Below are 15,089 nucleotides of genomic sequence, written 5' to 3' on the forward strand. Positions count from 1 at the left end.
TGGCAGAATGTTACATTCTACTGAGCCACAATGTTTTGCTTGAATTTCGAAGAAATAGTAAAGCCTTATACAGAATCATGTCAAAAGTTAGAAGACCCTGTTTACAACTGTTCCAGTTATTTCACAGAAACGGCAGAAAACAATGTTTTAGTTTATCATGTGGCCATATATATATAACCCTGAACAATGTTTTCAGTTTATTAAGGAGCCATAATCTATCAAAAGTGGCAATTGAACTTGGTCGAGCCCTTCGAAGTTTGAAGTCAAATAACAAGAGGCCCATGTAACGTTCACCTGAGTTTTGAAGTATTTAAGTTAATTTGACTCTTTTTGACCCTCGTCCATCAGCTCAGGGGGTCAGTCAGGGCTAACATGTGCATACCATCGAGCTATCGACATCCCGTGCTGATCATGTTAACAAAGTAAGAATGAATTCCAATAGAAATCAAACAAATTATAGTCAAAATTGTGATTTTCCAATATAAACTATAGTAAAGTTTACCCCCTCCCTAGGGGCAAATGCGAGACCCCAGGGTCATGAAAACAGATTTTTGAAATTTCAGCCAATTTGACCCCTTTTAGCCCTGCCAATCAGCCCCTGGGGTCAGTCAGGGTCAACATGTGCATACCATCGAACTGTCATCCCATGCTCATAATGTTAATCAAATTAGAATGAATTCCAATACAAATCCAACAAATAATAAAGAATGAAGTGTAGTAAGGGACGATAACTCGTTATCGTTCCTTACGGAACGTAATGATAGTATGAGCTAATTCGCGATTTTTGCCGGCTATTGTAGCGATTTGGGGGTGGAAAAAATGACACATACAATTTTGATAGGGTTTTGAACCATTGTTAAACTCGGCTCGATCTAGGTCTGGATGTATCTGGTATCCCTGTGGAAATTCGTATTTATGAGATATTTTGGGTCAAACATGCCAAAATCGTCACTTTGACCGGTAGCTTCTGTTTAACCGGTCCTTAATAATTCCAATACAAATCCAACAAATAATAATCAAAAATGTGATTTCTATATATAAACTTACACTAAAGTTTACCCCCTCCCCAGGGGCAATGAAATTCACAATTTTGGTAAAACACCTTCAGACCCCTCCATCTATGAATAGTGTTTGATTCCACCATATATAAGAAGATTTTTGAAGTTTTAGTCAATTTGACCCCATTCACAATTTTGATTGACCTTTAGCTATAGAATCTTCCAGCCAAATTTCATTGAATTTGGTTCAGCAGTTTTGAAGTAGTCGAAAATGTAAATTGTTTACGGACAAAAGGCGATTAGAATAGGTCAGTTGTGCAAATCTCAGGTAACCTAAAAAGGAACTTAGCCGAAATCTTCAGGCATTTAACCTTACCAAGTTTGAAGAAAATCTGTAAACATTTGTTGCAGTTATCGCATGGAAACAAAGCGCGACAGAAGGACAAACCCAAATTGGTATCCCCCATTTCAGTGAAAGCGGGGGATACTAAAAGCTGATGTGGTGGCCATCTTGGAATTTCGGGAAATGGGGAATCCGGCCAGTACTACATATACATATATAGTTCACAACTCAAAACGAAGAGCAAGATGTAATTGATGAATATAACTCCATTATATAAAATAAATAAACGTTTCACCATAATATATTTTATTTCAAAGAGAAGAAACACTCCAAATCAGTATTTAAATAAATTTATTTCATCTTGCACTTTGACAATGATCACACTAGACAATGTGTCGATACAATATAATAAGTTTGAGTGGATTGTTATCAACAGCATGCTGATAATACATGCTACTTCTATACAAATACGTATATCCAGACAGTGGAAGCCTAGTCAGTTCACTCGCATTCTGGACCAATTAATGTCCCATAGGTCACAAGGTCATCCTATAAAACAATGTGAAGTCTACCAATCACCAGAATACATGATAATTAACACACTCTGCTGTACTGATGAACCAAGACTCTAATCAGTATCATAAGGAATACATTAAGTCACAATACTGATCCATATACAGGATATATCTAATATTTCACAAATCGCCTTGTGAGGCAGAGTTAAACTAAACAGGCTTGGAACTAGTCGGCATTTACTCATTTACAGTTGTTAATATGACATTGTATACTTGCCATACTGTTTACAATGTTTATATGACAAGAATAATTAGCAAAAGCTATATTTCTGTTGACAGATATTTGTATGAGTCCACATATTGGTTAAGTCTAAGGAGTCGGCAAATACATTCTCTCACACTGGCTATTACCTGTTCGGTCAGGAGGGATATATCTAAATGTATAGTTGTATGGTATATTGATTTCACAGTGTCAACAGATTAATTAACAATGACAATGTTAAAGATTGAAGATATTAAGAAAGTGAGAGTCTCAGTGCATAAAAATATTAACAAGTTTCTTAATAAAAAAATCTGTCAATAATTCTCACGACGCCAATTTCTATCATCATATTTTACAATTTTATTTTCATATTCGCTAAAAGTAAAATGTGGAGATTTTACATAGTGAATGAGGTCTACAAACTGTTTAACTAATTCAAAAACATTTTACATAATATCAGGTAGATCCATGCAGTGATAATGTAATGAAAAAAAAATCAAGAAGAAAAGTTTTAAGAAAAAATGTTTCTAACAGAAAAATACTTCAGAATCTTTAAGGTGCTTTAGAAGTATATCAATTTGTTTTTGAAAAATAGCTATCAAATTGGTAACATTGTTTTGCTACTATTCTTCCAGCTTAACTACATCAGTATATCACTATGCAAAAAGGATTGAATATAAAAGTTGTACAGTTATAATGAAAACACTCTAAACTGAAGACTCAATCTGTCTTTCCCAATCTGATTCCAATTACTAAATCAAGAATCTTCATCATATCTAACATAATTATATAGAGATTAAAATAAAAACATAGTATTTTCACATTCCAACAATGCTGAAACCCAGTAAAGGTGCAGCTAGCACACTGTGAATGACAAGATATTTTTCTATAATGATAATGGCTAGAACTTAAGATTCCTAGTCATTGAAAATTAATAAATTCTCTGTAACGAAAAATGTAGGAAAATACTATACATCAATGTTCTTAACTTCTGTGATATCTGCAATGTTGCTGAAAACCCACAGTTTCATCCAACGGTGCTAGATACTTGGACTCTTACAATACTTTCATCATCACCTGGGACCGAGATTCAGTTTACAAGACACCGGTAAGTTGTATTACAACACTATACTGAGGTACTTGTTCATTTTGTCTTTTCCTGAGAAAATATTCCCAATAATTACAGCTTGATTACAAATTTATAATGAATCAGGAAATGGCTTGACACTCTTGGGAACAAGACTTTCTCACAAATTACTTTTGAATTTATGAAGTCTAACCAATTATACTTTCTCTTACAAATACATTTCTTGTAAATCAAAACCAAACCTTAAAGAAAATTATTCATGAGACAATCATGATCATGATTTTACAAATAGGAGTTCATATAAAGTACCTTGTAGATTGCAACTAATGTGTTTATATCAATGATCTTCTTATGTATTTATATCAATTGTCAATAAACAGGTTATGACAAAGAACAGATCTTGGACAACCTATTACATAACAAATCTTAAAATGTCACCCATGAGCTAAAGTACATCCATAAGCAGACCCTTGAGAGTATATTTTTGACTTCCCCAAATGAGATTTGACTCTTGGGTTTGGAAGGACATGTATATTTGACATGTGTTTTCCCTCATATTTCTGAGAAATGGTGATTTGACTTCTGAAATTACTACAAAAATCAAGAGTTGCACACTGAATACACCGAATATTTTTTTAAGGTTTTCTGAAATCTGTAAATGTACATATTGAAAAATTAATGTATAATTTTAGCTATTCTCCTGCTGAAACCATTGCAGTAGGGTATATGGTTGTGCTAAATTAAAAAGTTTTGCTATGTAATTGTTAATACATGTATTGTACATGCAATTCATCAATACAACAATCTGTCAGATTTGATAATGCCCTAAAATTCGAGCTGCAAATATAGGATTTCGACAAATCTGTTTTACCTTTTGTACACAAGGTGTGTCAAATAAACTTAAACACTCATAAATACACATTTTCTTTATGTTTAAATATTGAGTGTTTCATCCCTTTCATCATTAACTATTGTTTTCTCTTCAACCCTGACCTCAGGTGATGGCATAACCAGACCTTTTATAACAAAACTGCTCCTTAACTTTAATATAACAATATACATGTGTATACATACATTAATCACAATTAAAGCACACTTTTTATCAAGCAACGTTTTCAAATGTAAGAACTTTTGTAATATTCTACCATTTTCAAAGCTATTGAGTTAATCTTATGCAAAATGGTAAAGAAATTGCCACAGAATATTACCCACCCTTTAGCTATAAAAAGTTCAAGCTTCCTGAAACTTGAACAAGTCTTAACAATTCATTTCACCAAATAATGTGAAATGACAAGAACATGTACATTACAAAATGGCAAAAAGTACAAGTTAATTGAATGTAATGAAAACAATGGAAAAGGTGATGATGATGATGATGAAGATGTTTAATCCCCCAGATAAATCCAACTTTCTTCGACCACCGCTTTAACTCTCTTTTCATATTCACGGCGGTTTTCCCGATAGAGTTGTGCCGCGACATTATTTGCAGGACTGTTAGGATTGGGTTCATCTAACAAAGACTGAAAGGAACAGAAATAGAGGTAATTTTTCCCCTCTGATCAAATTTTCCATGTCATCTCTGATCCAAATTTAAAGACAACATAAACAAAGTCTAATATTGTACTGGTCTGAAAGGTTTTCAACTTTTTATCTGTGCTTTGTAAGGAGAAGGAACAAAACTTATAACATATCCTGGTATATATATTCCCTTTAAACAACTAACTGCTATAATATAACACATGCAATACAAACATATATCAAAGATTTCACTATATTTGGTATACAATAAATTCACATAATCACATTATTTCAATAATGGATACTTCAATTTCCGGCCAAATTATCTCCAGAAAAAATATTAAGTTTTATTGCTGGGCCCTATATATATTTAAGGATACCAATGTTTTTGATATCATTTATAGTTGATTGCAAAACTTAATTATAAAATTGGGGAACATGTTATTTTCCAACTAAAGAAAAGGGTTAAGAGAAAGTTGCAAAAATTGTATTTTATGGAATTGTGTGCACCACTGCATTATCGCTATCACAGGTTCTTTGTTTTGGCAATTCCATGATTTTAATGTAAGTCTCATACATAAATTCATCACGGAATGGCAAATTCTTCCATCAAACTCACGACAAACGTAATAATGTTGCATGATTAATAAATGATTAATTTTTCAAACAAATGGAAAAAACAACACAAAAACAACACAATGAAAAAATTAAGCAGATAAAACAATAAATAAAATAACCGTAAAAAGAAAACTACATATTCATGTTAAATGTATTATGTTTACTGCAATATTGATATATGAAGGATCTCCTCAACAATATATTTTATGCAGTGCCAGAAAACAATTTTGTTATATTGTTAAACCTATAAGACATGCTAATTCCTTCCTTAAAAACATTAACATGTGCACATATTGAAATGAATTTTTTTTTACTGTCGGCAATAACTGTCCTCTCTTCAAACCAACAGTTAAAGTTGCTCAAAAACCACTTTCAACTTCAAAACGGAGGGGGGAAAAGGCCTCCAAAATCGGCATGATGATTCTCGAAATGAGAACATGCTTGTAAGTTGCACAAATAAAGTTTTTGGTTTAATTTTTTTCATGAAATGCTACGATTTCTTATCAGGTTCCTCCTCATCTTCACTATCGGATGTCCAACTTTCTTGAACTATAGATTGAACTTTTTTCTCATATTCCCGACGATTTTCTCGATACAACTGTGCAGCCTCATTGTTTGCTGGGCTATTAGGATTTGGATCATGTAGTAAAGACTAAAATGCAAAAGAAATTACAGTTATTGTTATAGAAATGGGTGCTGACTTTAGACACTCTCAAATTTTAGGCTGTTTTACAGATGCAACATGTCATCTAATGCATTTAGGCAAAATTGTTCTAAAAACTTTGTATTTTGAAATTGTAAAGAGATCTTTGAAACAACAACAAAACATTGAACAACAAACTGAGATCTAATGGCTTTAAAGTAGCCTAAACAATTTTCCATGGTCAATCATAAAAAAAACATTTTCATTATATTCCTAGGCTAGAGTTAGCTGCTTGCATATCATATTATTTCGTAAAATAATTGAATTTTTTTAATAAATGTACTAAATGTGTTTTATTTGTCAAATTTTTTTTAACTGGTGATGAATAATTTTAGGTTAAATAGTATATTATTCTTTCAGTTTACAATAGAAGTATCCATTAAATTATAGGCAGTGCATCTGAACAATTGTTATTACATTCTTGTACTTCAAAATCAATATATCGTCATATGCAAACACCTACATGTAGTACTGCAGAACTATATTGTAATTCTGCCTATTGACACAAAGCTTTTAAAATCTTGAAAAAGGGATGATTTTCATCAATTTCAAGTCAAGGTCCATATAGTTGATATTATTTTGTTTTGAAGATATGTGATTCAAGACCCTGTACACTTTTATCAATAATTACAAGTTCAAAATGTAGGATATCTGATATTAATATCATTATGAAAATCACAGTAACTATCACAAAACTACACTTAACTGTTTTAAATGACTGCCAGAGGAATTTTACTCACCTGTATTGAGGTTAATATGGCAGAGGCATCATATGTTGGACTCCATCTATTTTGTAGAATATCTAAACATATACTGCCATCTGCATAGACTGAAAAAAGATTATGATATCAACTTTTCATAAAGGAAAAAAAATAATCCAACAAAAATTACAGTACACATACAGTGCATGCCAGACTTTCAAATCTTTTACAGGACTTTCGGTCTGGTGAAATAGAAATGTTTACCAAACCGGACAAAATTTTACCAGACCAAAAAATATCTAGAAAAATTTTTTCACTTCTATCAGGTTTTAATTGAATAATGTTATATTCAACAATGAACAATGCAATGAAATTTCCAAGTTTTAAATATAGGAAACAACTGAACACAGAAATTGAGATTGGCATTCTTTATTTCCAGGGCTTTTTTGTGCCTCGCACTTTCATGGTCCTGAATTGCCGAAATCTTCAAATTGGTACACCCAGTTAAGAACATATTTTGTCCTTTCAAGCGATTATGAATTGGATTACACGCAGTCTGATCAATGCATAGGACACACATCATCACGGCAGCGTCAAACCACAGCCATTTCTCGTGCCCATCACACCACTTAGCTAGAAACTTTCACCCCCGCTTTTCCTCATACTGTTGTTTTGAGCATGAATTGGAACCATCAGAACTTTTACATTTTAAAGCCTTGCCCGGCACTGCAACGGGAACGTATTTCAATGGCGGAAACATTACCTGGAAGTTATGATAGAAACTATAATTTATAAACGGACCTTAACAATTCCGGACTGGACATTCAGTCCGGCGATACTAATATTTAAACCGAATCAGACCAACGACAGTTTTACTGGATAACTCTGTCGGTCCCACGTAGTTTGGCACGCACTGCACATATACACTAAACTTATAAATCAAAGATAAATATCAATCCAGCTAGCTACATATACAAGCTTAAGCTAGCAGGAATAAGATCATGAACATAAAGCATTATCATCAATTCATCATGTAACAATCATTTCATTCAGTAATGCATAAATGTGTCGTTTCATCATTCATTTAAAATTGAAATTACCCATAATTCATCATCCATTTCAAATTGAAATTACACAATTCATCATCCATTGCAAATTGAATTTAACAAAGTGCCGAGAACACCAGGCAAAAGATTACTGACTGTACTAGTACATCAAAGACCAATGATGAACAGTCAACACATGTACAGATAGCAAACTGTAAATTTTGGGAATTTGGCTTAAACATTAAATAATTTCAATTGGGAATGGGGCCCATTAACCTACGTATACACAATCATGAATGTGCTGTCAGACGTTATTTAAGATAAAAAATGCCTCACTTCCAATTACATGTTTGGAAAATATACAATTCACATGTACAATTACTGTGAAATGTACATGTTTATGATGAAATATCTGGTTTCCATATCATCAATATATAGACAAATCATATACTTACCATTTGGATGAAACATTTTTGATACAAATCGAACTGTTGGTGGTTTATTGGGATATTCCTCCGTGAACTCTACTGTTAATTTAAATGTTCCATCTTCAAAAGGTGTATCATGAGGCCTGAAATAACAAAAAATACTCTAATAAAACAGTAAATGATTTCCATTGTTTGAATGCATATGTTCCTTCCAGGTATTTGTATAACATCAAAGTCTGGATCTACAATATTATGTACAGCTAGTAATCATATTGCATTTATGGAGTAAACTATATATACATATGGACAGTTTAAAATGAACCACACCCCTGTGGTGGAAACACACTCCTGTAATGGTGCAAGGATATAGGGTGACTTATCAATGTATTGTGATAGTTTTGTTTTCGATAGCATATTTTCTAGTTGATAATATATAACTATTGCAATATCTCATTATGAATATCATCAGCATTTGTTTTTATGTGAAAGTGTCTTTGGTGTTGTGTTCAGGGATCGCAATACTAATTTTGCTATTGCAATGCTTTCCCAATAGCTTTTGGTTTTGTTTGGTTTATTTTGTTTAGTGTCCTAAATTTACAGCAAAGGTCATTTTAGGATGTGCCAAGTTTTTGAGTTGGAGGAAATTTAAAGCAAGAGTACCTGAAGAAAAACCATCGGCCTACGGTCATGATCAGTACCACACAACTTCCCATGGCCACATGCATTTAGAACTCACAACCCAGAGGAGGAGGGCTAGTATATATAGTCATCAAGTGTCAGGACACCTTAACCATGCTGCCCCTATCCTGATAGTTTTTCCCCCCAGTACTACGTAAGCCCTTTCTTAATATAATCTACCAAGTACACTTTTGAGTAGTATAAAACTTTGCCAGTTTCCAGAAGTTCACGAGATTAGTAGTTACTATGCATGCCAGTTGACCTGGGGTCGGTTGCTATGAGAGCCTTTACATCATACATGCCACCATTTTGTTTCCGCTTTGTTCATTCATGTTTTAGCCACAGGGGTGTGGGGGCAGAGCCCCCATAAATATTGTATTTTTAAAGCAAAAAATAAAACTACCTTTAACTTTGAAAATTGTCTAAACTGTCATTCAGTCTAGAAATGTCAGGTAAAATTGTTGGCCTTGGTTTTTAGGAGAATTTTTGTTTGAACATTAATGCCAGATATAGGAATCTCGTTATTAGGAAATGTCTCTTCCGAGTCGTAAAGTACTAGTCCTTCTTGGCAAAAATTACAAATACTTTTCTTTCGAATCCAATATTGATTTCAATTATATATACCCACTCAATCAGTCTCATTTTTTAGCACAAAATTACGAAAGAGATCCTTCAGCTTCAAAGACATGTATGCATTGATACGGCAAGCACATTGATTTGTTTACAAACATTTCTACATTCGTTAAAATATTCATAAGGAACAGTTGAATCATCAAATGTGAAGTGCACAGGTGTTGTGAGGAAGTTAATGTGCTCACTTGTCAACAGAAGCAAAATTCATGGTATATGAACAGTCAGTGACTTTCACGGTAGATACTGGATTTCATAATTAAAAACTTATGTTAAAACATTGTTTTTAACCAAAATTTGTCATGTAGATTTCAAACGTCACCTTACAAAGTCTCTACAAGCTATAATTTAGATTTTGGCTAATTTGCTGGCGCAAAGTCTCTTATCAGGCACTGCCTTCGGTGGTGATACTATTACCATTTTTCTTGGGACCAGCAAAGTTAAATGTTCCAAACTTTTTGCCTTACAATTCTATTATAAAATATCACATTCAATATTTTCTTTTCTCGAATTTGTGTGAAATTTTCAGTAGCTACATTAAATTTCTTTCTTTTCTTAATAATAAGTTAATTACGGTTTTATTTTAGCTTTTTCATTATCAGTTTCTAGCTAATTAGTTCTAAGAAATAATGTGTTATTGTTATTGTTAAAACCGAAATCGTTATGAAGATTCCATTTTTCGACAGATCAATTTTAAGGTGATGGATATTTATTTGGGGGGGGGGGGGGGGGGGATATTTCAACATTCAGCAACTGATGATGTTTTTTTCAGAACTATTATGTAAATAGTATCAGTAATTATAAACTTTTCCTAAGCTATAACAGTATTGAACACATGCCAAATCAAACAATGAATTGGTACGATCCAACAGCTTGTCCAAAGAACCCGAACTTACCCAAATATAACAGCATTCCATAGCATAATATTATTATCTGTCGGTGCACCACTTACGCCAGCAGGTGGATCTTCTTGTAATCTATAAAATCAAAGGAGAAGTACATTATAAAACGATATAACGTAGATAATAATGCGTGTCACATTTCAGCAATATCAAAATATTTACCGAAGTAGCCATTTTGGATGTGAATCTGCTCGACTAAAAACCTGAAACGCAACGAATTATACACCCTTACCTTTTGAAATCCCGCATAAGGCGTCTCCTTGCTGGTGTTGACATTTTTGGTTAAAAAATAAGAAAAAATACAATCACAGCTTCTTCTAAATAAAAGCACTTTTCATCGACAAAGTGGTGAGTGTTTATTATGTGACTATGACCTCTCCATCTGTGACGTTTACATCCGGGTTTGTGCCCAGTTCGGAATACCTTCTTCTTGGAACTCATCTAGATCGGCCCGTTATATATAGTGTATATGATGTATGATGGAAAAAATGTACCAAAAGAAAATCTTCATTGTGGGAGTTTCATTGTCTATAAATAAAACTGACGCATCTTTACTTTACACATATATATATATAGGTCTAGATAGATCCAGAAATTTCGAAAGCTGGATTTTTTTGGGGGAATATGGTACAAACGTAGATATAAAATACATGTATTTCTATTGTGTTTCTTAATTAGTCTACACAGAGACTTGTATATATCACGATATACAAGTCTCTGGTCTACAACGGTTTGGGATAATCATAAAAAAATATATATACATTACTTAAATACTGTTGTTATTGTCTATAGACCCATGCATTATTTAAAATAACTTCAAGCTTCATGAGGTAATTTCGATCCAATGTCTACATATTTTAGTTAATTAATTATCAACATTCAAGAAACTTAATTTATAGTGTCGTATAACATGCAAACTTTAGCTCAGTAGAGCTATTATTACGACAAGTAAAAGTATAAAACCGAAGTAATGAACTATAACATACGGGAACTAATTATGCAACAAAAATCGGTAAAATGTATAGTATAAAAACATAATTCAAATATGACATCACGCGAGCATGCAGCTTAGGAATTATAGGACATTTAAGCCGTTGACAAGTAAGTTTTATTTAGAAGTGGTACATGATTTAAAAGCCAGACAAGGCTTAAACAATTAGCCGACTATACAAAAATATATATTACGTCAGGTTAGTGGTAGAACATTGATAACAATTGTATCTTTTTGTTTTGTTGGAGATTTATTCTGATTTTTTTTCTTTTTTTCAGAAATTCGAAAATCCTTGGCAGTGTGAATTTTCTTTGTTTGCATTCATAAATACCGAGAGAATATGATTGGTAGGGGCGTGGGTTATAAGGTGGCATTATAGACTGCATGATATATCTTTGTTGTATTCCGAGATTATATGACAAACGGTCGGGATTAGTAGTAGCAGAGACGTATATATATACCGATATATACAAGTATCTGGTAGAAGCTGACTTTTTTTTGGTGATCGGCTGTTTGAATATGCCCAGTAACGAAATTTTATTACTATTTTGACAATGATTTTTGACTTGACACCAAGTAATACTATTTGTTTGTAATTACACCTAAAAAAGAATATTTATCAACATCGGGATAGAAGTGACGTCATATCATGATGAGATGACATCATATGATGAGATGACATCACAACATGTAATCCTTTAATAAACTTTTTTTATTTTTTTTTATTTTTGCACATAAACAGTAGTTACTAATTATGAAAATGTATATAAAATATACATATATCCTCAGATACATGATATTTAATTGCACTCCAATTTCATGCATGGAATGTGTTGTCTTTTTCGTTTTTTTCGAATTTGATTCGTGTTGCTTTGGGTTTGTTTGTAATTTTTCAGGTGCATCTTTCTCAAAGTGATGAGATGGTTCATAGGCTTAATTATAACGGTAAGTGTTGCAAGAATATCCAGTTGTATGTATAATGTACATTTGTATATGAATTTGTATGTCAATATATTATCAGATGTATGCAAGATACTGAAACATTCAAAACTACAAAGTATATATTTCAAAAATAACAAATACATTTTAATGCATTTAAATCAATGATTCTTCAATACAACTCATAACTTTACAAACATATGTATTTTAGAAATAAAACATTCACATTCTTTAATTAATAAACATTCCATGAATTATAAATCATAGCTGCTATTTACTGTACTGTCAGTAAGATTTCTGACAATTTTATTTTAACAATAGCTGAAAGACTACTTCTTAAAGATGACGCAGTTCCTTCAGTGTTTATTCCTGGTGAGAAGACCCATTCTCCGAGTCTAAGACAACAAAGACTGGCCCGAAGAAAACAAGAAGTGAAGGAACCAAACCTGATGGAAATTGGCATTCAACAGGAAGTCATGCATCGTTGAAGAATCAATAGAGAAAGAAGAGATTCCTCCACATGCTGAGATACCTGATGAAGATGCATTTGTACCAAATCCTTTTTCCAAAAAATGTTCTGTAGAAAATTTCAGAAATGATACCGAGGCAATAATATATTATACAGGTTTCAATGATTATGATCAGTTTATAACCTTTTTTCATTGCCTGTGTCCCTGTGTAGAAGAGCTAGATTATAAATGTTCTGCCCTTGAACCAAAGGACCAGCTCTTTCTCACATTAATGAAATTGAGGTAAGCAAAGGAGGATTACGAGTTGTCCTTATTTTTCCAAATATCAAAGTCAGCTATATCAAGAATTGTAACAACTTGGATAAATTTTATGTATTTTCAACTTAAAGAGTTGAACATATGACCTTCTGTTGAATTTGTGCAAGTTTTCATGCCAGATGATTTTGCGGAAAAAGAGGTATGGCGCATATTGGCCTGTTTCGATGGTGACCGTTTTCAAAAGCAAAAAATTATTGTTAAAAACTTAGTTTTTGAATACAAACTTTAAATCTATTACATATAAAATTTCTTATTCGCGAAAAATTCGTTTGTTTATTGCAATGGATATTTCATTAAATTACCGTAAAGTTGCATCATCGGGCTATTTGCAACTTTCAAGGGGGGTTTTCCCGCATTTATATCATTTTTTGACATAGAGCGCATCAGAAGACCAACTTTTACAATGTCCTATTTAAAGGGACATCACGGTAAACCAATTTGTATTTTTTCATATTATTGGGTATATCTTTAAAAACATATCCTTATGAACAATAACCATTCGAATTTGATGATATATGTATATTAAAATCATCAATTATTAATTATAAAAAGGTTATCACAATTCGTTGATCAATAGTCTGAATATGCAAATTTTGTGACATATACGATAACACGCATGCGCACAACACACTAAAACACATGAAAACAAAAATGGCTTCCAATGTGAATCGACTGCGGTTGAAAACGATAACAGCTTCCGCAATGAAGAGAATAATTGGAAAATGGGTCAAACACAATCCTAGAATTAAACTGGTGAAGCAGTACAATACAGTTCAAACATGAAAACAGCAGTAATACGGACGCTGCTCGTATTCTGCTTGATTGCTGGATAGTAGGTCATGACAATCTCGGTAATATTTACACAAACTCGGTAATAGTTACATAAACTCAGTAATATTTATACAGTCTGTACCAGTACATCGCTACTGTCACTATACTATATGTACGGTGTTTACACTTATTTACACATAAATATATGTGCCGGAATATATACAGAACGTGTTATTTAACATTTAAACCACTGTATAATATCGTTATCCAACTAAGCAAGATGGAATATTTCGCCTTGTAAACTATCGTGTGTTTGTGTTGCCTCGATTTCAAAACAGTCACGTGATGATTTAAAAATAATTTCTGCGCTAAATTTAGAGGGGGATTCCCAACTTAATCAAGTGGTCAAGTTGGACATAGGGATGGACTGTGAACATTGGGACAGCACAGAAACATAACTGGAAAGGAACAAAACACGTACATGCAATGAAAATTACAACGTTTTTACCGTGATGTCCCTTTAATTATATGTACCAAAAGACAACTAAAATCATATTCTTAAAAAGTGGTCCTCCGATGCGCTGGTGTCGAAAAATTGAAAAAACGTAGTTGATAAAATATTTTAATTTAGCATTAACTAGACTGACTATAATTGACAACATAAACTTCACATTTTCATAAGTCCGCATAGCTCATAATGGTAGAACCGCCGATTAGCGACCCAAAAGTTTTGAGTTCGAATCACCAAGATGTATCTTTTTCATATTTTGTTATGTTTCTTAATACAATTTCATTTTTCTTGATCGTAATTGAAAGATATTTGCAACATTGAATGCATATTTAACATAAAATATTTAGTATAAAGATAAAGATGTTGAGATAGAAAATTTTCACTTGGATAAAAAAAAAGAGTAAAATCATAACCGATTTACCCCTTATCATTCAGAGTAAAATGTAAATGAACTGCTAGCGTCGACAACAAGTATACATGGATAGGTAGTGTAAAATTCATATTTTTAAAAACATGTCAATTTTACTTTATTTCACATGGTATATATGGACTACATACGATGTAATTCGTTCGCGCCAATGGACCATGACGATCTATTTTGGTAGTGTGGGAATCACTAGGGTCACGTGATATTTTACCTGTATCAGACTATCGCTGCGC

General features: G+C 32.7%; 1 protein-coding gene across 2 annotated transcripts; it reads right to left on the reverse strand.

The window, feature by feature from the left end:
- Nucleotides 1-1,675: 1,675 nt before the first annotated feature.
- On the reverse strand, nucleotides 1,676-10,840 carry LOC117329322 (ubiquitin-conjugating enzyme E2-17 kDa). Of its 2 annotated transcripts, none has more exons than XM_033887226.1 (5): nucleotides 10,662-10,840; nucleotides 10,424-10,504; nucleotides 8,247-8,362; nucleotides 6,785-6,873; nucleotides 1,676-5,993 (listed from the first exon to the last, which is right to left on the reverse strand). In XM_033887226.1, exons 1-5 carry the CDS (start codon nucleotides 10,703-10,705, stop codon nucleotides 5,832-5,834), a joined length of 492 nt encoding a protein of 163 aa, XP_033743117.1. In that variant the 5' UTR covers nucleotides 10,706-10,840; the 3' UTR covers nucleotides 1,676-5,831. The 2 variants fall into 2 exon arrangements, with proteins under 2 accessions (XP_033743117.1, XP_033743119.1); XM_033887228.1 differs by having other exon boundaries at nucleotides 1,676-4,725; nucleotides 10,662-10,829.
- Between the last annotated feature and the right edge of the window lie 4,249 nt (nucleotides 10,841-15,089).

The sequence above is a fragment of the Pecten maximus genome, chromosome 6 (assembly GCF_902652985.1).
Source record: "Pecten maximus chromosome 6, xPecMax1.1, whole genome shotgun sequence".
Classification (NCBI taxonomy): domain Eukaryota; kingdom Metazoa; phylum Mollusca; class Bivalvia; order Pectinida; family Pectinidae; genus Pecten; species Pecten maximus.

Bases quoted from the DNA above. Each gene is read 5' to 3' on its own strand.
- LOC117329322 (XM_033887226.1), bottom strand. From the start codon at position 10,705: ATGTCAACACCAGCAAGGAGACGCCTTATGCGGGATTTCAAAAG. The intron at 10,505-10,661 runs GTAAGGGTGTAT...TTGATTTTATAG, and splicing joins CTTATGCGGGATTTCAAAAG to ATTACAAGAAGATCCACCTG. The intron at 5,994-6,784 runs GTGAGTAAAATT...TTTGCATTTTAG, and splicing joins CCATATTAACCTCAATACAG to TCTTTACTACATGATCCAAA.